We start from the raw sequence: 23551 nt of genomic DNA, 5'->3' as shown, positions 1-23551 counted from the left end.
AAGTCTTTAATTTGAATTATATTAAGAGTATTATCTGGAAATTAATAAGTCAAATCAATCCATTTGAACAAAAAAAAATAAAAATACTACCATAATTTTTAGCTGTTGAAATAATCAAACCTAAGAAGTGCTAACTATTGATACTTGAATTTACTAATTGTTAATTATGCCAATCTTACATATTCAAGAATAAGATAATTCCCTAGTTACAACCCCTCAACAAAATGAAATAAAAATGAAGGTACAATCCGAGATTATGTATAATACAGCACGAAAAGGAACTACTGTTTTAATTAGATATTAATAATTAAAATCAATGGTGTAAGCCTGTCACGAGCCAAATCGCGAGTCATGGTGGCACTTACTCTATCCCCGGGTAGGTGAACCACATTCCCAAACCAATAGAACAAGTTAACGAAAGCGGAAATTAACATGGAACAATTCATCAAGTCTTAATAAGTTGCCTTACTAAAGAAATATCCACATATCCCAAAATCTGGTCAATAGCACTAAGTCCCATTGAATGATGTAGGACCCAGCACTACAAAAAAAAATTGAATAATTTGTGGAGGTTGAAAATTGCAATTCGTGGAGGTTTTAACCTCAGCTAGTTGCTTAGGGAGGCTAAAACCTCCGTGAATCGCAACTTTCAACCTCCGCATATTACCCATTTTTTTATAGTGATGGTACTTCTTCAACATAGAGATATGGAACACTGGATGGACGCCTAATAAACCCGGTGGCAAAGCCAGCTCATAAGCCAACTCACCAACTTGCCTAAGGATCTCAAATGACCCGATATACCTCGGACTCAACTTGCCTTTCTTTTCAAATCTCGTCATCACTTTCATGGGCGAAACCTTCAACAGAACTTGATCACCAACCATGAACTCCATATCACGAACCTTCCGGTCCGCATACTCCTTTTGTCTACCCTGAGCTGCAAGGAGCTTCTCCTGAATCAACTTCACTTTGTCCAAGGACTCCCTCAACAAATCAGTATCCCAAGGTCTCACCTCAAATGCATCGAACCAACCAATCGAAGAACGACATCTCCTACCATACAAAGCCTCGAATGGTGCCTTATCAATACTCGAGTGATAACTATTGTTTTAAGCAAACTCTGTCAAGGGCAAGACTGATCCCAATGACCACCCAAGTCAATCACACAAGCTCGCAACATATCCACTAGCACTTGAATAGTCCTTTTAGACTGACCATCCGTCTGCGGGTGAAATGCGGTGCTAAGATCCAACTGATCACACGAGTACGTAGTTAAATGTTGCACCATCCTGGACTTATGATCCTAATTAGTGTCTTCAGGACAGAATTTCAACAGCCAACATGACTGCAACCAAGAGTTATAGTGAGAGACTTGACCGAAATACAGACTTTGAAATGTGACAACTCAAGATGGAATCAAGCTATTCTGATCTTGGACGGCGTGGACATAGCGCTGCAAGGAAAGGTGAAAAGACCAGAAAAAAATGACGAAAGATGAGTTTTCAGGCCTAGGCAAAAAGGCAAGATCACGTATTACACTGAATCTCTAATGAGGTTTCACGTGAGGTAGCTTTAGAAGTTACAATCAAAGGCTTGTCGGAAAAATTGAAGACCTTGTATAGAAATCTAGTTGACTATAGACTCTACATGAAGCAAAAGCTATACATGCTACGTATACGTATGATGAAGGTACTTCGTTTCTCTCACATTTCGGAACATTTGATTCCATTCTTATGGAATATCGGATTTAAGATTGAAGACGAAGATCAGGCCATGTTGTTTCTTTGTGTATCACCCCAGTCATTTAAGCAATATCAGAGATAGTGTACTTTATAAAATGGATATTATCTCGTATTTAGACATTAAAACTATCATGGAACCTGGTTTGATTTCAAAGAGTAGATCTCAAAAGAAAGATTCAAGTAGTAAGAAGTCGAAAACAGAAATTGCGCGTACAAGCAAGTGGGCCAATGCAAGGTAATAAGTGGGTAAAAATTTATTCGTATTGGGTGTTTAATTGTATTATACACAAAATTGAATTTTTGGTGATCTTTATTATTGTAAAGTTTCAATTGATGCTAAGTTGCCTCCCGGGATATGGTTTGACTTTTGTTGCCCATTGGGAGCAAGACGGTTATTTATTTAATTTTCAGTTATGATCCGTCTCTCTCCTATTCCTATAATCACTTTATTTTATTTGGTAGAAATTGTACTTTATTTGTTGATAGCTACTCATGATTTTATTTTACAATGTAATCGGAAAGTAGCTGGAAACAAAGAACCATTGAATTTTCCATGGAACGCCCCAAATATCATTTTCATTAAGTATTTTCGATTGTAGTGTTGTAAAAACACTTCAATGTGACGTTGCCCAATATTGGAGTAATATTATTCGTATATTACTCAGATGCTGAGTTTTTCTTCACACTGCAAGGCCCATTTACTCCCAATAAAAAATTTTCATTCTCAGAGACTCGAACCTCTGAAGCCTCTAATTAAGGTGAAAAGATCTCAACCATCCCCACAATCCATGTTGGTAGATGCAAATCGATTTTCTATCACATTATTCCGTCCCTTTTGTCTAGTCGTTTTCTTTCAATCCAATCCACAAGTCTACCTCATTATATTCTAGAAAAAATGAAATGAAAAAAAAAAAAGAAGTTCACCAAGCATCATGTTCATTAATCATTTCTTTACCATACTATTTAAATCAATTGTGTATTTTATGAGTGTAGTTTAGCAGGCGCATTCAATTAGTTTTTTAACTTTACATGATGTGGCTCATTCTCCTTCATTTATTCTCTTATAGACCTATTCAACAAAATTCTTCAATGATGATGACTACTAAACAAAAGCAAAACGCACCAGTTATTGGGTAAAACAAAGAACCGATGCCTAAATCCAGACACTCTATTGACCAAATTAAAGAATGAAAAGAATAAATATATTTTGTATTAGTTCTTGTGTTATATATATTTTACATACCAAATGAAAATCTAAGAAATCTTAACCTTGGAATGATTAAAACATATCCCAAGAAGAAAATAAAAATGAAGTTGTAACAAGCTATAAGTGGGGATCAATAATTCAACTGTCGAGACGTCTCTTGAAAACAAAACAGTGAAGCCCCAAAGATTGAATGATCAAATCAAAGCGGATAATGTTTTGAAAATTGAGTTTGAGCCGCTACAGAATTAACTCCAAGAAATTATATTATCCAGCTAAAATCCCCTTGGTTAACTCAATCAAATGAAACAAGATCACAATAGTTGAAGTGGGCACACTTAATCCAATAAGTGCAGCCATGCCCAAAACCAAGCTAGGTCTTGTATCCATCAATTGGGATTGTAACAATCCTAATGCATGGCAAATATTCGAGTCGTAGTTCGTGTATAAACTCTTTTCCCATTCCATCCATTCAACTGGAGGCTCATAATTTCTCTCGATCATCTTCATCTCGTGAATTCTCTTACGAAGAACAATTAAGTTCTCGTCTACAATACGACCATTGTAGTAGTTCCTATCTTGGGGTTCTCTTCCCATTGCCGACGTTATTGTTCTCGAAGCTCGTGATGATGATCTTCTTTTTGATGAAAATGGAGAAGAAAGGTTTGGAGAAGATGAAAGGAAAGGAGTTGATGTTGTTGTTGCCATTTTTTTAGAGTGATTTGAGTTATATGACTATGTTGAATAATGAGGCTTTAGGATTGGTTTTGGGTGAGTGTATTTATAGAATTTGGGGACATATTAGGATAGTGTTATTAATAAAGTATTAAGCAAAAAATGATTAGGCAAAACCGTGTTATAATAACTGTCATCAACAAAGTCTTTGCATCCAATTGATTAGCTGTTGGGTATTTTCTTTATACATTTATAGTATAGTGAAAATAAATAATTAGAAAGTGACATTTATGAAAGAGATCTAGTCAAAAGAATAATACATTTTCATATCTGGAAATAATTAACCGTAAACTTCTCATTTTTCTTTCAATGGACACGCTTCTATAATCACAAAATCTTATGGCATTGTAATGCTACCACAAGCTCAAAATATCTTATTTGCTTTTTAAAAATCAGTGCGAAATTGAATTGTACTATGTAAATTGAGATAGAGGAAATATTTCTCCTACAAAAAATTGTATCTGATCAAAGAAGAAATTATTTAGAAGAGATGTCTTAGATGTCATAATTCGAATTAATGCATAAGTTTAATTTTATCAGTTGATTTTATCTAGCTTTTATGACATGTTAATCAAAAACCGTCATAGATGTTGAACCGATCGAGTGGTGTCTTTTCTCTAAGAAAAACTGTATGTAATCAAAGAAGAAATTGCTTTTGAAGAGTGCCTGAAGATGTCGCAATTCGAATAATAATGCATTGGTTCAACTAGCAGCCATTATATTATTATTATCCTAAATTCAGGATATGGCTTGACTTTGTGCAAGACGGTTCATTTTTTTAATTGAGTTCTCTGTATCTTCCCATAGCTAGTTTATTTTATTCAGACTAAAAGCAAAGTTTATTTTAGTCATGTAGGGTTGGACGATTTAAATGTAATATATCTATTAAATAATAAATTAAATAGCTATTCATAATTTATTCTGAAAATGAAATCAGAAAGTAGTTGGAAAGACGGATAATCAGGGTGTTCCCCAGGACAAAAGGATAGATGCAAGAGTAGGAGGCTGGAATTTTCCATGGAATTAATGCCCCAAAATTCTATTTAGTTTCGTTTGGCTGACGCAAAACTGAGTTCGAAATAATTTTTTTAAAAAAAAAGATTCAACTTTGGGGAGGTTATCGTAAAGAATTCTTAAATATATTGATATTATAAATGAGAAGAGTAAAAAGTTTCTCATTAAAGGTAAATGTGACTTATCAATCGTTTGTTCACAAAACAAACAACAACTTATAAATCGTTGTCGAACGAGACTTATACATTGCAATTGTCGCACTTTACAGTTGCAGCTGCCAAAATCGTGTTATTTAATTCGACTTATAAATCGCACTTGATAAACATAATTTTAGAGAAGACATTTTGAATAATTTCTTAGTATAGAATTTAAAACCAAAAGTTTATTTTGTGAGTTTAGTTTAGAATGATTAAAGTTTCAGACAATGTTTCATCTTCATTTTCAAATTCATTGCTCAACCTACGGCACATCTTGGCTGAACCTTTTTGTATGTGAAGTTAGAAAACCCAAAAAGAACCATCGACAAATTTAATAAAAAGAAAATTTCAAAAAGAAAAAGAAAAAAAGGCAGACAATAAAGATGGCAGACAAATTTTGTTGGACTTCATGGTAGTCTATATTGTTTCTGTTTCTTTTTTCTTTTTCTTTTTCTTTTTTTGTTCTAAAATAAAAAAATTCTAGTTGACTATAGAATCCTGAAATAATTATTTCAGTTTTAAGACGTGCTTAACCCAAAGCCAAAAGCACGTTGACTTACTTTTGTTAAGAGTTAATTTTTTATTATTATTTTTGGGGGTCAAATTTTAATTTTTCATTTTAAAGTCAAACAAATTCGAATGTTATTCTACTCAACGTTAAATGATTCTTTCAGTTTTGAGATCCGCGTTCTTGTTTCTTTTTCTTTAATTTTATCGTTGTTGTTATTATAATAAAGTGCCTAATTTAGTATTATTATTATTAACACACTTTTCAACAAATCTAGCTAAACACACATTTTTACTCTAGCAAAATATTTTTAAAACCACTTTAATAAGAAGCAGTTTTTCAAAGTAAACTGATTTAAACTGCTTAGCCAAACAAGCTTTAAAAGTCTAGTTATGGTTCTCAATAATCCTAGACAACGAACAGCCAACAGCGAGGAACTCAATTATTGCTTTAGTAAATGCTATCTCTCCCCAACACAGGCATGAAATAAATAATCTGGCAACCAAGGTTTAGGCAACACAATTGTTGCCTAGCACTTTTCCCTTAGATTTTGAACTCTGATCTCCAAGGTTTTTACCACTTTAAATCCACTTTATTGACGGCTAGGCAATGGCGGTGCGACAATAATAAACAACCTTTTATGAATAAACACTGACAATATGGAAAGGCATTATACCCACGAATTACCCACTGAAAGATCACCCTAAATATTCACCATGTCTAATCATTAGAACATTGTAACTAAAACCATACATTTCAAGGATGAAAAATTCCACAGATACGACCTACTAACTCATCATAGAAATTATTTGGTCCCAATTATCCATAAGCTCTTTTTGTTATAAAAATAGGCTAAGAAGTTTAAACTTTGCAGCTTTACATCTGAGTTCATCTCGTATTTACCATACTTCAAGACTATTCTGGACGATCTTCATGGAGTTTCTAATGCTTTTGACCCCTAAATATACATGAAGGAGATGAATTTTACTGTATACTAGAATCAACTCATTAGCTCACATAAGAAAGACCTCCTTTTACTGCACAGGCATCTCCTTTTGATTAGCACCTGTAGGAGATAAATCAATGAGAAAGTGGGACATCTCGTATCAACATCATCCATTTTTTCCCAAGCAATTTATAATCCGTCAAGGTTAAACAGATCAAGTGGATCAGCAGGAGAAGATTCCTGCTGCTTGTCGGGTTTACCTTCATCCAAGGGAGGAGATTCATCTTGTTGAGTTGGTTCAAGCAAATCATCAGCCTTTGCGGGCTGGAGATTTGCCTCTTCCTCCGGCTCTTCCTCGATATCTTTGAGACGTGGTGGAGGTTCAAGACGCTGATACTTGGGCTTATTTTTCTCCAGGAGAAGGTAAGTTGTGTAATACCAGAACATTAGTATTCTACTTTGAGCAACAAGTGTATCACCTATTCGACTGCCTCCAAATGATAGCCGCTCAAGTGCCTGCATAAGTGAAATTCAAGATGTTGACATATAACGATGGAAACAATTTGATTCACTGTCGATGCTTGGCAATTGTGATCAGTAAGCATAAGATGAAGCGAAGGAGGATATGGTTTCCATCTTGAAGTTTGGATGCGAAGTAAAAAAATTCTTGCAATGAAACCTCCTTCTGAAGATCCAAGAGGGAGCAGTACCCACTTTTTTGAAATGTGAAGCTCTTTTAGCGTTGTCTACTAAACATTTCAGGTATGATGTCAGTTCTCCAGGTTACCTGTTATCTCTGTTTACGATCACCCTACTGCTTGGTTTTGCATTAGTCTAAAATGATGCTACCTCTAAAATTGAACAAAGATGCTAGTTAGGTTTTAGAAGTTGGCTAGGTGTCAAACAGACAGAGGACACCGAAGAAGAACAAAAGGAGAAAACAACCAAAATGTACGTTGCCAAATAAAGATTAAAAAATGGAAAAACAAAAACATGAAAAGGTTAATAAAAATGAAAAAACAGAGAAAACAATGGCTGCAGTACTGCTACAAGATATCACAATGATATAGTGTGTTTATCATGTTAACCTTAGTATTTGTGATTATCAGTTACAGACTGGTCTTTAAGCGGTCATGCTAATACTCAGACTAAAAAGGTTCACCAGCCATCTGGAGCCAACGTTAGTCGCCTCTGCCCCTAGGTTTAAGGGTTTCAATTGCACAAAGAGTCAAAGGTCACCAACATGATTTTCGGGGTAAACTAGAGAAGCTTTTGCCTTCTTAATGGAAGTTTAAGTTAAATGATCTGAAATTTGATGTTCATACATAAAAGTTTCTACAAAAAGATACTAGAGCAATTCAAAGGATAATCTTATGAATAAAAAGAGTCCACTGTCTTCACTCACCTGTTCACCAGATTGTATGTCAAATGAGTTTTGATGCTCAAATTGAAGGCCACTAAATTCATTTATGCTAAGCCCCTGAAACGCCCTGAAAGCAACACGAAATTCGCCAAGTATTGATTTCCTTGGATAGTTAAGAGTAGTAAAATTCAAGGAATGGCCAAGTACTAGGTATATGGAGGGACATTAATACCATCTTATAAGAGAAACTCGAGGAATCCACCGAAAAATAATTGGTGTGTTTTCTGAATTGACATAGTACCCTCCAAAGACAATAAAAACTGTCATAAGAGAGGGGCCTAATGCTAATGCAGCTTCAGTTGTTGGAACCATAGCTCCCACAGTCAAGCCCATTGCAGACGCAGCAAAAGACTCCACAGTTACAATCCCGCAGAACTTCCCAAATCTATAAACCAAAGCAGAAAGATTTCAGCACTCAATATGGAGTGTGTTCTAATTTCCAACCTCTTTCTTCAACTAAATGCTTGTGTCTTATTTTTTATTTTGTTTTTTAAAAAACTTGTGTCTTATTTTATTGATATACCAGTTACCAAAAACTACAGGTAGCTATCACCGGATGGGTGCAAAATCCCGGAGCCACTTAAATTTGGAAAGTAAATGCAAGAAACAACGAATGGATGCCCTAGTGTGAAAAAATGGACGACGAAGCCCCTTGTCTCAATAAAGGCGCAGGAAAACTTCAGAGTAAATACTATTGTTGAAACTGGCAAATATGTGCTCTGCAAGGTGACTGGTGAAGCAGCTTATACGACATCTTACTGATGGTATGAAGTCATCAATAGGATGCTCAGAAAGTTAACGAAAGAGGAAAACTATGCGTACTTGTGTCCCCATTTCAATTGCTTTATTCAAGAAAGATTTTGACAACTCATAAACGTTAACCACATCTTCTTTTTTTCATAAAAAATATGAACTCATTATTACTGAGATTAATGTTATCCTCTCCTACTATTCAACCTACAAATATTACTGGAATGTGGATATTTCTAATAAAGATATTAGAAGTTTCTTTCTAAGTGCCAAGTTTTTCTGTGCCTGAATTGATGTATTTACTGAGGTATTGTATCTTAAAGGCCTTTCTGTCTACATCTAAGTATTAGTCACAGGTAAATGCATAGACATGCAATCTCTTCATACTTACTCGAAGAAGCCACAGAGATCAGCTAGTAACTTAGTCTTTTGATTGTTAGGTTCTTTCTTGTTAATTACTTAAAGCGGGGCCCATCATCCCGAACCTTGCACCACGGGCCCTTAGGGATTTCTCGGTTATCAAAAAAAGAGAAGAGAATTACTTACAGTGAGGAGAGACCCGTCTTTGAGGGAAAAAAAAAAAAAGTTCAAATTTGTGGAGAAAGTTCACATGAAATAGCTTAATAGCTTTACCCTAATCAGCAACTCATATATGCAAACAACTCATAAACAGTGGTAGATTCACCTAGAAATGGTAGGATGAAGTCGAGCCATTGGGTATAGGATGCCACCAAAGAGTAGTGGAAATGCTGCTCCAACAGGAATCTCGGCAATCAACTTGGAAAGCAAGTATGGTCCCAGAGCATAAGATCCTTTTGCGCGCTCTCTATCAACAATTGCTCGTTCCTTGGGAAAGACACCAACTGTTTTTGTGAGAGCAGCCATAGCAGTGTTTATTGCAGCAACCTATGCATAACACATGAAAATGGAAAGGATATTGATTAGGCACCCCGTGGTCTCATCAATTTGGGACTTGTACTTTCATGTTTGATACTTTTTATTGGCTGGAAATATGGCATCCTCACCCAATTTTGATTACTTGGCCACTGGCCACAGATTATTAGCTGGGCAGTTGGTTAAAGAATAAAAAGATATTGCTATGGAGCACAGCAAACTAAAGGAAAAGAACAGTTATTCGCTTCCTGCCGTTCATGCGCAATCAAGAGTACATGTTGAAACTACATTAAAGTTATTGACAGGATCTGATAAAATATACTGGCATCTCTCACCTGAAGTAATCCCATCCTGTCTTGTATTGACGTCTGAGATCTGCCCATCCTCCAGAATACAGAACCAAATATCAAAGCTGATGCAATTGACATCCTTGCCCGAACTTTGTTTGTTGGTCCATCACGAGAAGCCTATTCATCAATTTAATTAATCTTAATTAAAACAGACAAAAAATAAAGCAAAATTGCATCAAGCAATTTTTTTTTTTTTATATGTTACTGATTATTAATGCATTAGAAGGACGGAAATCCTCAGGCTGCAAGAAAATAAATAAAGCATATTTATTGGAGATAGGGTAAGTGCCAACTAGCTACATAACATGGTAATGCAGTAATACTTGAACGAAATGACCTATAGCACACAATGAGCTTAAATTCTCCACTTTCCACCTAAAGTTTCCAAACAAATGAACAAACTCATCCTAATAGCTGATCATTGCTTTTTATATGATTTATAGTTCCAGCAGCTTAACGAAGCAATTGAGTTACATCTCTATTTAAAATCAGCATGGTAACTACTCCCAAATCCCGTTAAAACAGAGTAGTGATATTGGAAGACAAATAGAAAGAGAGATGGGACTCACTTGCATCCATGCACGTTTGAGAAGTAACCGGAACTGCCTCCACCAACCACCTTTACGGGAAATAGGTTTCTTCAGTAAGTTCTCACGGGTCTTAGAGCTATCTCTTACAAGTGAAGTTGCATATAAAACCTCTGGTATCTTTTCTGAGAATGACTCAACTAGACCATCTATTCTCTTTCGAGAAGAATATACACTCTCTGGCGAACTATAGTCTATAGATATTAGATCAGCCAAAAATTCGGCAGGATTTACATGATCTGGACAAATGTACCTGTCATTTAGTAACCATCATCAATACTTGCTTAACACATTGCACTTCAAGTGAATCATAGAAAAGCAAGCTGGCTCCATATCCATATGCAATGGCATAGCATAAAGGCATCAATTTACAGACAAACACATAAATACACACACAGACACAAAAACAAGCACACACACGCGCGCGCGCACACACACACACACATATATATATATATAGACACACACACACACACACATACACATACATACACACATACTCATGCATACACATCCCTCTCCCCGCTACTCCCCCACAAAAATAACTAGGAAAAAAACAAGGATATATGTCACATCATAATGTGTTAGAACTCGTACTTAAAATTCTTATAGGAAATTTCCTAATCATGATGCACGCTATTTCGTCTACCACATTCCAACTTGTTGTATATGTGTTTAAGAATAAAATGCAACATAAAATTTACCCATTTTTATTAAAGTGACATTTAGCTCTTAAGAGAACTCAATTTTTTTATTAATTGGCACCATGTAGACATATCTCATCAAACCACTAACCACAAGGCATTCCAGGAATACAACGCCAAAAAGTGAGAGCCAAGGTTATATAAACTTTATAAGTAACTTAGGGAATAGAACATATAACACACCCAAATTTCGAGAAGTATGCCAGTACTTCATCACGTGCAGGACCAGCATAAATGAGTGAACCCTCTGCCAACAGAATAATGTCGTCGAATTTTGCATACACAGAACCTCTAGGCTGGTGTATAGAGCATATAACAGTATGTCCATCCTGCGCCAGTTGTCTTAGGGTTTCCATCACTCGCTCTGCTTGAAAAGCATCAAGTCCTGAAAGCAAGGTTTTGTGGGGAAGGAGTAAAAAGGTTAACAAGCAACCATTGAAGCAAATCCTCGTCTTCACGTAATTATTTCGATTTCAATAGTAGGAGTTGAACTGTTTCTACTAAAATCAGAATGACTTACATTATAAACACTGTTCGTCCTAGATTAAATAACTAGTAATATTTTGCAACTGCCACCAAGGAAAGTGAAGTTCATCTTTTGTAGAAGTTTGAGTAGAAAACTTTCAACAATTACAGCTTTATGATTCAACGTCGAGTAAAACATAACACATCTAGCTTTCCCGTTGAACCTCCGCTGCAGGAGGCTAAAGCGGAATCCAGAAACTAGAAAACCATTGTTTTTTATTTTTTTGAGGTAAATGTAACTAGCTAGAAAACCATTAATAAAAGAGCCCTGCTTTTAACATAGAAGATCCTTATTTAAAAAATGCCATTAACATGGAAGAGAAAAGCAGAATAAGACTAGGATGCATAAATGAATTCTATATGAAAGAGGAAAACATATTCATTGAGATTGTCTTTCAAGAACAAATTGAGATTAGCTCCAGTCTGGATGTTTTCTCTCCAGAAGCTCATTTTGTTAGTTTTCATTTTATATGTTTATTCCTTCCCCTTCTACATGTAGAAGCTTCTACAATCAATTGCATTGTTCCAGATACAAAAGTACTTCAAAACTAGAATCATTTGTCTAAGTAAGACCCCACAAGGTTTCCTCAACAAAAACAAATCAAGTGTATACCTTTATCAGACAGTACAACAGCACAAGACAATACAGAATCCCAGAGGATGGTTTTGAAGTCCTTAAATAGCACCATAAATCCATGCCAACTATATTATCTAAAGAATTCCATTCAGAATACCCAGTAGCAGCGCAAACGCTTGTTTTGGACATTATTGAGCTCAGCATATTTTCTGGGCAAGTAGAAGAACTAACTCTCCCAGCTTCTACAAGGATAGAGAATATCCGGAAACATTTTTTAGACTTCTCTAGAACCATACAATCACAGGATTCCAATACCCACGCAAGCCCAACAATCTTTTTATGCCTTTCATCCGATGAGTATTATGACTTCCAGTACATAAAATTTTGACAGGGTCACGTAACTAATTTTGACAGGGTCACGTAACTAAGGAGTCAGCACAACTGGATAATGGTCGGGTCCAGCAGGAAAGCACCATTATAAACAAAAGATAGAAGAGCTTATAGTGAAAAATTGGGAGTCCTTCCCATTTTAACTTCATAGAGAAGACTGACAGGGAAGCATACTGGCCAGAAATCTATAGTTATCCTAATTTAAAAGCTTTTGACATTATAAAGACCCTCCTTGGTTTGTATGAGCTTCTAGCAATGTTGTAATGTCTAAGCATTATATGAATTAAAGCATATACTGTCAACCAGACACAAAGATACTCACTGTTCAACTGGGTTCAATAAAAGCAGGTATATTGGATGATACCATTATGGTCAAAGCATAATGCGAGCAAATGTAGTCTAGCAAAAGCGATGACATAACTTACCAGTTGTTGGTTCATCAGCAAAAATTACAGATGGACTGGCAATAAGCTCACATGCAAGAGACAGGCGCTTCTTTTCACCTCCACTAATTCCACGAACTTTTGCATCACCAATGGGTGAATCAGCACAACTGACCTTTAGAAGAGACATGAAACCAGCACAGCTGAGGACAAATCGTAGAGATTTCTCTACTAAACCCAAAGTAATACCAACAGATTCCAGATTTTCCAAGAAGCAGAAACTTTAGATGGATAGCTCAGCACATACATTAAAGAATGAAAAAAGCACCTAACCTACAATAAGGGGTTGTTTGTTCACAAACAAATTATTCAGAGATTATAATGCAAAATAGAATGATAATAATCACAAAAAGATTTTGTTTATTGTCGGATGTTTCTTTCATCATATTAAAATTTGGACGTGAGATGTACTAATTAGAACATCTATAGGTTTAAATTGGATAAATAAATTTGTCTTCAATAATACTCATGGCCTATACTAAATCACTTTTTTCAATCTGGGATTAGTTTTTGCCATCTTGATCAAAATAATTAGCGGAATGTATATAAATGATTATCAGACAAATAATACTTTTCAGAGGAAGATAAAATGAAGCATACAAGAATATGGTCTAAATAGATCATCAATCAATCTCGCCGTCCTCCTTTAAACTTGAAATTTTTATTTCAATACAGCTTTATAATTTTAAATTAATACAATAAGCATTATTAGAAACAAGTGTGAGAGAAAAAGTAAGAGATCATAACCTAAAGAAGTAACACTTCAAAAGGCAGTTTTTGATATTTACATAATCCAATGTATTGACATTCCACATTTAATTTGGTACTATAAAATACAATGATAATTGCAGCATCAGTAATGCATGGACTACTTATACTGGGTTTAAAATAAAACCGATGCTCGATTATTAATACCAATTTTGAATCCAATAATACTTCAGACCAAACAACCGCTAAGGGACTGCATGCATGCAGGTTCTAGTCCCAAAGTATAAATAATTGAGTAGGAGATAAATTGATTCAATGGTCACTAAACATAAAATAACTACTCCATCCTTTCTGTTTAATGGCCTTAAATTCTTGAAAATTGTGAAAGTTGTATAGAAATAGAATGCATCAAACATTTCAGAGCATTCCAATATGGAAAGAATTTCATGTAAATTGAAACAGAAGCATAACGTGGAAAAATGCCTAGAACACTCTACAGTCATCAGAGAAAGAGAGGTTTGTTTCGTGTAACAATTTTTTAACTAGTACAGGTCCTAAGTAATTACCAAGATAAGACAAAGGGAAGCCTTACCAAACCTATTTTAAACAATAGATTGTTCACATATTCATTTCTATCTTCTATTGAAGATATATCCTGTAGCTGCAGTTCAGCCGCAAGAGAGAGAGTTTCTCGAACAGTCAGCTGAGAAAAGAAAAGGTCTTCTTGTCTAACGTAAGCAAACCTGCAGTAGCAAAAATGTCCACCATTTTATATGAATTTCTCTCAAGAAGTATTCAGTCTATTTGACAATGCTTATTGAATCTGACATACTTGTATGTTTTGTTTGAAAATGGCACCCCATTGATGTCCAATAGACCAGACAAATGTAACTTGGGTGATGCTTTTGTCTGACCTGCCAGAACATTCAGAAGAGTTGTCTTCCCTGATCCTGATGGACCCATTATCGCTAGCAATCGACCAGGTTTGGCTTCTCCTGTCACATTTTTTAGCAAGAACCGCATCTAGAGTTTGGGGGAAAGTAAAAGCAACAGAAAGATTTCGAATGTCAATGCCAGTATCATTTGAATATGGCTCTCAAAATAACTAGACAATTCCCATCTTGGAACTTGCGTGTTGTTTAAATCATTATAACCAGAAATTAGTCGTCCCAAATCAAAATGAGCAAAAGAACATACAGGTGAATTGTAAAATTAAGGGCAAAAGAACATGAAGATAGTATCAAAGGTTAAACTATGAAGCCGTTTTGAAGTAATTATACTTGTATGGCTAATAAGACGAAAAGAGACGAGAGTATAGTTTTCCTTGTCATAGTCATTGAGAATAATCACTGGTTATAGAACTACAGCAGTTTATGTATATATTTTCTTTTATAAGATAAGACAGCAATATATGCATATCTGCAGACATACATAAAATTTTACTGGTTGTCTCTCAAACAAACACACATCAACTATTAAGATAACTGCTCATTCCATGTCCTAGAATATAATGTTTATGAAGATACAATGATATCTTTGTTATATCCTGAAGTATACAGCACGACTCCTAGTCCGGTTTTGTAACTTATAAGTTTTTAAGAAACGTAACAGGATCAATCTTTTAGTGTAGTTCACTAACATCTATATCTAATATATACAAATAAAAAAGCATGAACGCCTCATAGATATCGGAAAACTGATAAAATCGACTAAACAGAAGTTCATCATCAGGCTAAAAGTGCCATATGTTACTCTGGAACTACTACACCAATAGGAGCAAATTCTAAAATCTTAATCTCTACAAAATCAAATAAGGAATTTGGCTTTCTAAATTTGAACCTTTACACACACAAGCTATGAACTCTATCATCAATTTCAGCTGAACTCTACGATATTTCGGATTAAATAGTCAAACTAAAGGACTGTTCACAAGTTCAAAAAATAATCTACAGTAACATTCATCCACATAACGACTTTACTTGACTTTTCCAAATGCTACGCAGGCAATGGACTCTAACTCACCGTGTTAGATGATTTATCCGATAGACAGCAAGTGATATTAGTCCATTTAATAGTAACCGGAGTTACTACTTTTCCAGTTACCGGAGCTTCGTCATTTTCACTATCTCTCTCATCTTCATTTTCCGGTAAAATCACCGGACCAGGTGACGAGAATAGGCGGAGAAGCAGCGCCGCCGCAACTGCCGCCAGTAACTGACCAACTCCGCCGCCACCTTTGACTCCAATTGGCAATAACATTTTCTCCGTTCACGTTTTTTGCTCTTCTTCTTCTTCTTCTTCACTCTCACACTACTACACTTGGTTCAGTTTTAGATAATAAAAAAAAAATGAGATAATAGCATTTTTGGTCCCCCGAAATTATAGTTTATTTTAATTTTGGTCCTTGTGATATTTGACGAAACAGATTTAATCCTGAATTAATTGAAATGTGTGTTTTTGGTTCTTTTATGTGAGATGTACGTTGTATTTGAACTACTTTTAGAATTATATTAGGAGACAAATATGGAGTAACAATATAAGCTTAACATAATATATATGTAATTAGGTGATAGAATAATTAATAATTATTGTAAATTTGTGAATATTTACAAGATAATTTCAGCTCACTGAGGATATGACTCTCTTTATAGGAGGGTGTGGAGGTCTAGAATTAGGCAGAAGGGTAAGGGGGTAACAGGGCGCTTTTCTGTTCCGCTCACGAAGCTTTAGCATTACTCTTGTATTTTCTTATTTTTGGTTCGCTATTACTGTTTGTGGTTTCTTTAGCCTCGGTTATCTTATTATCTTGCTATTATTTTTACTTTTTGCTGCTGCCTACTTTTCGTCTTGCTATGAGCTGAGTGTCTACCGGAAATAGTCTCTCTATCTTCCCAAGTAGAAGTAATGTTTGCGTACACATTACCCTCCTCAAACCACATTTGGGGGATTATGCTGAATATGTTGTTGTGAATATGCACAAGTAAAAGGGGTTAAAAGTACATATCTCATTTAATTGAAGGTTAAATGTCATTAGCCAAATATCAGAGAGATCAAAATTAAAATTTATCAAAAATTGAAGGATAAAAATGTTATTAATCCTAGATAGTGGACTTGAAGTTATTACAACGTCGTATAGTGATTGTGAGTAAGACACAAGTTCGGTTGGATATGGTGAAGGGACCAGTGTATATTATATGAACGAACACGTGTCCTTCGGGAGGAGATAAGGTATCAAGGTTATGCTAGTAATTTGTTACTATTACTTGTAAATTGGTCCTACATTGATAATTTTCCATAAAGTTGTGTTAAAGAATCAATATAACAATGGTAGAGACAATTCTTTTTTTTCCATAAAGTTGTGTTAAAGATCTCGTGATAACCACGATATCCGGATCAGCGTGTGAGCACTTTCATTAATTTTACGGGAAACATGCCGCCTCCCACCAGCAACATGTTTACCATGTAACTCTATAGTATTTTTGTCTCTGATGAAATCTGAACTTGAACCTCATTTTTCTCAACCAACTCTATTAACCACTAAGCCTGTAAATAATAATTATAAAACTTGTGAACAATTGAATAACATAGATACATTTTTTTTTCGTCTAATTTTTGGTAGAACTTATAAATAATTTAACTAGATAGATAGAATATCAATAGTAAAATTATACCCTACCTGACAAACCCTGCGAACAAGATGAAAAAATTTCATCCAGTAAAGTTCGTAAATAATTTAACAGGATAGGTAAATTTGAGATCGTATCAAACTTAAGTTACGCCCTGACAAAAGTTGTGATCCAAACTTTTTTCATTGTTTTGAATGTGTCGCTCTGAGAAAAGGACAAAAATAGTCCCTTAACTATGATAGTAGGTTCAAAATAGTCCCTTAACTATGCACTTAACGGTTTTAGTCCTTTAAGTTTGTTACAAGTTAACAAAAACGGTCCCTTAACTATGAGAGTAGGTTCAAAATAGTCCCTTAACTATGCACTTAACGGTTTTGGTCCTTTAAGTTTGTCATAAGTTGACAGTTTTAGTCTCGACAAAATATTCATCGAACTCTGTTTGTTAGATTTGACGAGAACTATGAAAAAAAGGGAAAAATTAGTGAGAACTCTAAATCGGTCAAATAACTCGGGACAAAACCGACGGACGTTAGTCGGTTATAGGATGGACTTCTGCACATTTTTCCTCAAAAATAACCGATGGACTTCCGTTGGTTTTCGTAAAAAACAATAAAAATTAAAAAAAAAATAGTGTCCCTCGATTTTATCCATCGGTTTCCGTCCATCATTTTTTTCGCTTGTTTTTGGTAGTGACAACTTTTTTAGTTTCTGCTATTTCTAATTTATTTCTAAAGTCTAGTGTATTTTATTTAGTCGATGGATTCCCTCAGTTTTAATCGATAGAGTCCGTCGGTCTTTGTGTTTCGAGACATCATTTTCTGACATTATCAAACCGTTAAGTGCATACTTAAGAGACTATTTTTAACCAACCCTCATAGTTAAGGGACCATTTTGTCAACTTATGGCAAATTTAAAGGACCAAAACCGTTAAGTGCATAGTTAAGGGACTATTTTGAACCTACTCTCATAGTTAAGGGACCATTTTTGTTAACTTGTAACAAACTTAAAGGACTAAAACCGTTAAGTGCATAGTTAAGGGACTATTTTGAACCTACTATCATAGTTAAGGGACCATTTTTATCCTTTTCTCATGTCGCTCTAATATTATTTTTGCAAAACCTCCTTAAATGAGGACAAGATTTAAACAATGACTTCAAAGATATAGACATTATATTAACCGGGCCGAAGTTCATAAGTGAGGTTCACCAAAAGATAATGGACAATTTGCAGGATTGTCCTTCGCTGGGTGGTCTTTAATTTTTGTCCCTCAAATTGGTGGTCTTTAACTTTTGTCCTTCGCTAAAACTTTTTTGGTTTCGGGTTCGAACTCTCGCTCCGTCAAAAATTTTAAAAAAATTGCAAGGTAGAGTTTGGATTCGCAAGATAGAGTTTTGAAAGGCAAAATTTTGGCCTTAAGGCAGAATTTGCATGGGTAGAATTTTGCAAAATTCTGCCAGAATCTTGCGAATCCAAACATCTGCCTTGCGATTTTTTTTTTTTTTTTTTTGCTGAGCTGAGGTTCGAACCCACAACCTCAGGGTATTAGGTGAAAGGCAAAACTTAAAGACCACCAATTTGAAGGGTAAAAATTAAAGACCACCCCAAATGAAGGACAATCCGTGCAAAAAACTGAAAGATAATACTCTTTCTGTCTCAATTTATGTAATATATATTTTTTTAGTTTGTCCAAAATAATATTATACATTTCTATCATATTTATGATTTATTTTAAAACACAAATTTCAATTATTTTTTTTTAAAAAAAATTATGCCTAATCAAACTGTATCATATAAATTGGGATGGAGGGAGTAGAAGAATAAGGTATGGCTAGTAGTGTTAGGATGTATATTTATATTTGTAAAATAGTCAAATGATGGAGTGAGATTTTTGTTTTGATGAATTGTTGAACGAGATTGTCTTTCTATTGAGCCAGGAAGACAATTCAAAACGTATTCAGTTTTCAAATTTATTTAAAATTTAAAATTTTGAAAAAAAGAAGAAGGTATAATAACAAGTAACAACATATTAATTTTGACGTTGCTTTTATAAGCACATGCAATGACTTATTTCATTTGTGCCGTCAATTTAAGATCCAGAAGATTCATTATCTCATTCAAATTGCAAAGATAAGTATTGTTTCTCACATCCAAAAGATTAAGGAATTATAGTAGATTTTGCTCATGACCTTTCAACATGAACATTTTTTAATTTTGAGCGTCACCAATTAGGTCAAAGCCGTACATTTTTTGTTTACTTTTTCGAAATATGGCAAAGGTAATGCCTAACTTCACTTCAATCCAAAAACTAATTTATAAAATGTTCAACTTGGCTTCTTTATCCTCTTTCTACTGTTTACCTATTTTCCATAATTTTAAATTAGCACTGTTTAATTATTTTAAAAAATAGCTTGCAACTCAATGCTTGAACTTTTGTAATTTTGTTTCTAAGTTTTTGAAAAATTAGGTGTAACAATGTTAAAAAAGAACTTACTTTTTTTTTTTCTTTTTTTGTACAAAAACCAACTCAAACAAACAGAATTACGTAAAATTTCATTATTTTTGTTTTGCAAACTATGCTGTTGAAATTGTTCAAGAAAATGCTCATTGACTTACTAGATTAATTAACTGTGGGCTCCTACATTTCTTAAACTTTACGAACCCTACGAAATTCTTGCTTCATTTAATATGATCATATACTCAGTAGAATAGAAAATTGGAGAATTGTACAATTGCCAGAACATAAATACGGTCGTTTTCGTAACCCTAACCTAATGTTATAGGAAGAATAATACTAGGCACATGGAACCACCTAAGAAAATTAATTAGTACTATTTAATTAGGAAAAGTGGATGATCATGTTATGCCCATAGAAAATATAGAACCACCACAAGTTATAGTGCAGTGGGAAATACATCTCCATAATTAATCAGACCTCGTATTCGAGTTCCGGGTATGGAGACATATTTGGTAGGGAGTGTTAGTCCCTATAGTGAAACTTTTGGATCGATATCCCTAGCGGATATCAAACATCGAGTAAGAAAAATATATATAAAGTCTTTTCATATTTTTTTATTTTTATTTTATATAATATTGACCTGATATTAGTTTAAATGGAGAAAACATAATCAGTAAGAATTTATGTAGTCGATCTAACCTATTTAAGACTGAGACATGATTAATTTACTTGTTATTATGGTTGAAGTCAATAATCATATTAGGTGATCCATTCATTTAAAAACTTAATTAAGAATCTTGACGACTTAATAAGAATATGCTTGACTAACTACTATATTATTTTACGAAAAGAAATGAATATTTTTGAGGTAAAGTTGAAGATATTTGGAAACACGTATATTTTTTTTTGGTTTTTATGATATGAAAACGTAACAGGGCTACAATTCAAATACACTCAAGATGAAAAATAGCACCACATCTTTTTGTTTTATACTTCCAGCTTGGTATTCAATATTCGTTTTTTAGCCCAATTAATTTTAAGAGAAGCCGAAATTTTCATTTGGAAAAATAAAACATTTTCTACCAAAAGCAATTTCATTTACTTGGTTCGAATCGAATAGCATCGCACCGCATCATTTAGAGAATCATCGATGATGCATTATATTCAATCGATGAAATCTAATTATGTTAGCTTTTAGAGTTTAAGTTATATATATATAGTCAGCAGGGACGGATCTACGTGGGTGGCCTCGGCAAAAATTATAGTGTATATATAGGGCATATTTTATGTGTCTATATACATATATTAACTTTTGAACACCCTAAACAAATGTAAATGGTTAGCTCTAGTGGTTCAGGGTGTTCAAAATTGTCTCTAGTGTCCTGGGTTTGATTCCCGCTGACAACATTATTTTTTAATATTTAGCTTTTGTTGTTTTTGTCGACCCCCTGAGTGAAAATCCTGGATCCGCCACTGATCGTCAGTATAAGAATTTTTTCGCGTCATCTTTATCTGTTATAACAAATATATATATGTATAGAGAGAGAGAGAGACAACATTTCAAATCTCGCATTTTAACAAAGCTCATCTACAGATATCATTTGGATGACACGATAATAATTTAAACTTACTTTTAATATCTAAAGTTTTTTAAATTATGAATCACAATTATTTGCCAAAGACTGTCATGAGATCGATGTTAATTATAGTCATGGGATTGATAAAGACTTCAACATATCATATAAGATAAATAGTATAAAAATTCAATATGTTCTGTCAACAGAAGAGATTCAATTAAGAAATATAAACATATTGACTGTCAAACTTCTCACATGCACATAATATATAGAGCAAATATAAATTAAATACATTCGTTTTGATAACTCAATTGGGTGTTCCATTCACGTTAAAACGTTATCATCCAAGTAATTATCAATGTTTCGATCTCATACAATATAGTATTGATTCAGACAAAGTCAAAGAAAAGTTGTAATTAGCGAAATTCTTGTTGAATCTTACAAGCTAAGTATCAACAAAGAGAATGAAGCAAATAAAGTAAAGAAACATTCAGCAAATGGTACATCAACTATTCTCCAAAATTATTTAGGTAGAATCACCCTTTAATTATAAACTAATATAGTGTCATTGTAAAATTCCCAAATTTCTCATAATTCCTCTTGTTGATAATAATTCACCAAAAAAAGAAAAAGGAATAATAAATACTCCCTTTATTTTCCTTTGCTCGACATTCTTTCTTTCTTAGTATAGTAAAAAAAATGATATTTCATATATAGAAATCATCTAACTTTAAATTTCTTATTTTAGTGTTCATAACATGTCCTTACGATCAAGTAAATGTCATGTTTAAAACAACAAGTTGCAAATTTCAGTACCTTCGAAATTGATAGTCAATTCTATTTTGAGGCAGTTGGTCCGACTTTGATCATTATTTCATAGTCATAATAGTGCCATTTTGACCATTCTATTTCTCAATGTGATGGGAAAGGTATATAACTTAACGGTGAGTGTCAACTTGACGTGATGCAAGTCATCAATCTGAGTGTGATTATCCCCAAATGCAGTGTGAGCTTTTATAGTTGGATTTTCTCTCATGTTGTCGTTCAATGGGAATAAAGGCTCATGGGATTGACGTGGGGAGACAAAGATGATTATCGGATCCAAGACCTTCACTATGGGTGTTCGAAAAATAAAAATGTAGTGCTTGTAATTTGGACTTGGAACCTCAAGGTGAATTTTGAACCCCTAACCTACTGAGCGAACCTTTAGTCTTGTGTTCAGGAGATTCAAAATATATATATGTACATAAAAAAAAAAAACACCTTATACATACAGCGTAATTTTTTGCTGAGGGGATTCGGGTAAATACTCTCCCGCCCCCTTAAATCTGTGTCCCTAATGATTATGTTTCTTGAGGAAACTTTAACGGGTATGAAGAGCGAGAACATAAATTATGCCTCAGAATAAGTTCGTTTCGATAAACTTCCTGAAGTCGCATTTATAACTTTACAACAACATACCCAGTGAAATCCCACAATGTGGGGTCTGGGGAGGGTAAAGCGTAGGCAGACCTTACCCCTATCTCGGAAGATAGGGAGGCTGTTTCCGAAAGACCCTCGGCTCAAGAAAAAACACAACGAGAAAGGTTAGATAAGTACAAACAGTTCAAAGCAAAATGCAAATGAAACTAAAGAAAACGAATAAGTCAAGATAGAGCAGTCTGAAAAAAGGAAGCAGTAGCTATCACAGATAAATAAGATAATCGAAGTACTAGAAAAAACATATAGTAGCAAGAATCAAAGGACAATAAACTATAGATCGAAAAAACGACTACCTACTAGCCTTCTACCCTAATCTGAGTCCTCTATAACCTCCTATCTAAGGTCATGTCCTCGGTAAGCTGAAACTGCGCCATGTCCTGTCTCAGTACCTCTCCCCAATATTTTTTCGGCCTACCCCTGTCTCTTCTGAAACCATTCATAGCTAACCTCTCACATCTCCGCACTAGGGCATCTGTGCCTCTCCTCCTCACATGCCCAAACCATCTCAGCCTCACTTCCCTTATCTTGTCCTCCACTGATGATGCTACTCCAACCTTATCCCGGATATCTTCATTCCTAATCCTATCTCGCCTGGTGTGCCCACAGATCCATCGCAACATTCTCATTTCCGCAACTTTCATCTTTTGGACGTGAGAGCTCTTGACTGCCCTGCATTCTGCCCCGTACAACAAAGTCGGTCTCACAAGTCTG

The 23551-nt window shown here is 34.5% G+C and overlaps 2 protein-coding genes across 3 annotated transcripts; both read right to left on the bottom strand.

The window, feature by feature from the left end:
* Window positions 1-2933: 2933 nt before the first annotated feature.
* LOC132642759 (uncharacterized) lies at window positions 2934-3722 on the bottom strand. Its single transcript, XM_060359804.1, has one exon. The coding sequence runs from the start codon at window positions 3655-3657 to the stop codon at window positions 3217-3219; it is 441 nt and encodes a 146-aa protein (XP_060215787.1). The 5' UTR covers window positions 3658-3722; the 3' UTR covers window positions 2934-3216.
* A 2500-nt stretch (window positions 3723-6222) lies between these two features.
* LOC132641636 (ABC transporter G family member 7) lies at window positions 6223-16017 on the bottom strand. Of its 2 annotated transcripts, XM_060358685.1 has the most exons (12): window positions 15723-16017; window positions 14533-14723; window positions 14293-14443; window positions 12975-13107; window positions 11241-11442; window positions 10336-10606; window positions 9752-9883; window positions 9208-9428; window positions 7945-8157; window positions 7755-7839; window positions 6610-6865; window positions 6223-6469 (listed from the first exon to the last, which is right to left on the bottom strand). In XM_060358685.1, the coding sequence occupies exons 1-12, from the start codon at window positions 15957-15959 to the stop codon at window positions 6438-6440; spliced, it is 2124 nt and encodes a 707-aa protein (XP_060214668.1). In that variant the 5' UTR covers window positions 15960-16017; the 3' UTR covers window positions 6223-6437. The 2 variants fall into 2 exon arrangements, with proteins under 2 accessions (XP_060214668.1, XP_060214667.1); XM_060358684.1 differs by lacking the exon at window positions 6223-6469 and having other exon boundaries at window positions 6476-6865.
* Window positions 16018-23551: the final 7534 nt, after the last annotated feature.

Source organism: Lycium barbarum, chromosome 5, assembly GCF_019175385.1.
Source record: "Lycium barbarum isolate Lr01 chromosome 5, ASM1917538v2, whole genome shotgun sequence".
Classification (NCBI taxonomy): Eukaryota; Viridiplantae; Streptophyta; class Magnoliopsida; order Solanales; family Solanaceae; genus Lycium; species Lycium barbarum.
This window is presented reverse-complemented; position numbering and strand designations above follow the sequence as displayed.

What these genes read in the sequence shown, in the direction of transcription:
- LOC132642759 (XM_060359804.1), bottom strand. Translation starts at nt 3,657, where the DNA reads ATGGCAACAACAACATCAACTCCTTTCCTTTCATCTTCTCCAAACCTT.
- LOC132641636 (XM_060358684.1), bottom strand. Translation starts at nt 15,959, where the DNA reads ATGTTATTGCCAATTGGAGTCAAAGGTGGCGGCGGAGTTGGTCAGTTA. An exon ending in CGAGTTTCTCTTATAAGATG is followed by an intron (nt 7,840 to 7,944) that starts GTATTAATGTCC and finishes TGTTGCTTTCAG; the next exon opens with GGCGTTTCAGGGGCTTAGCA. An exon ending in ACATACAATCTGGTGAACAG is followed by an intron (nt 6,866 to 7,754) that starts GTGAGTGAAGAC and finishes TCACTTATGCAG; the next exon opens with GCACTTGAGCGGCTATCATT.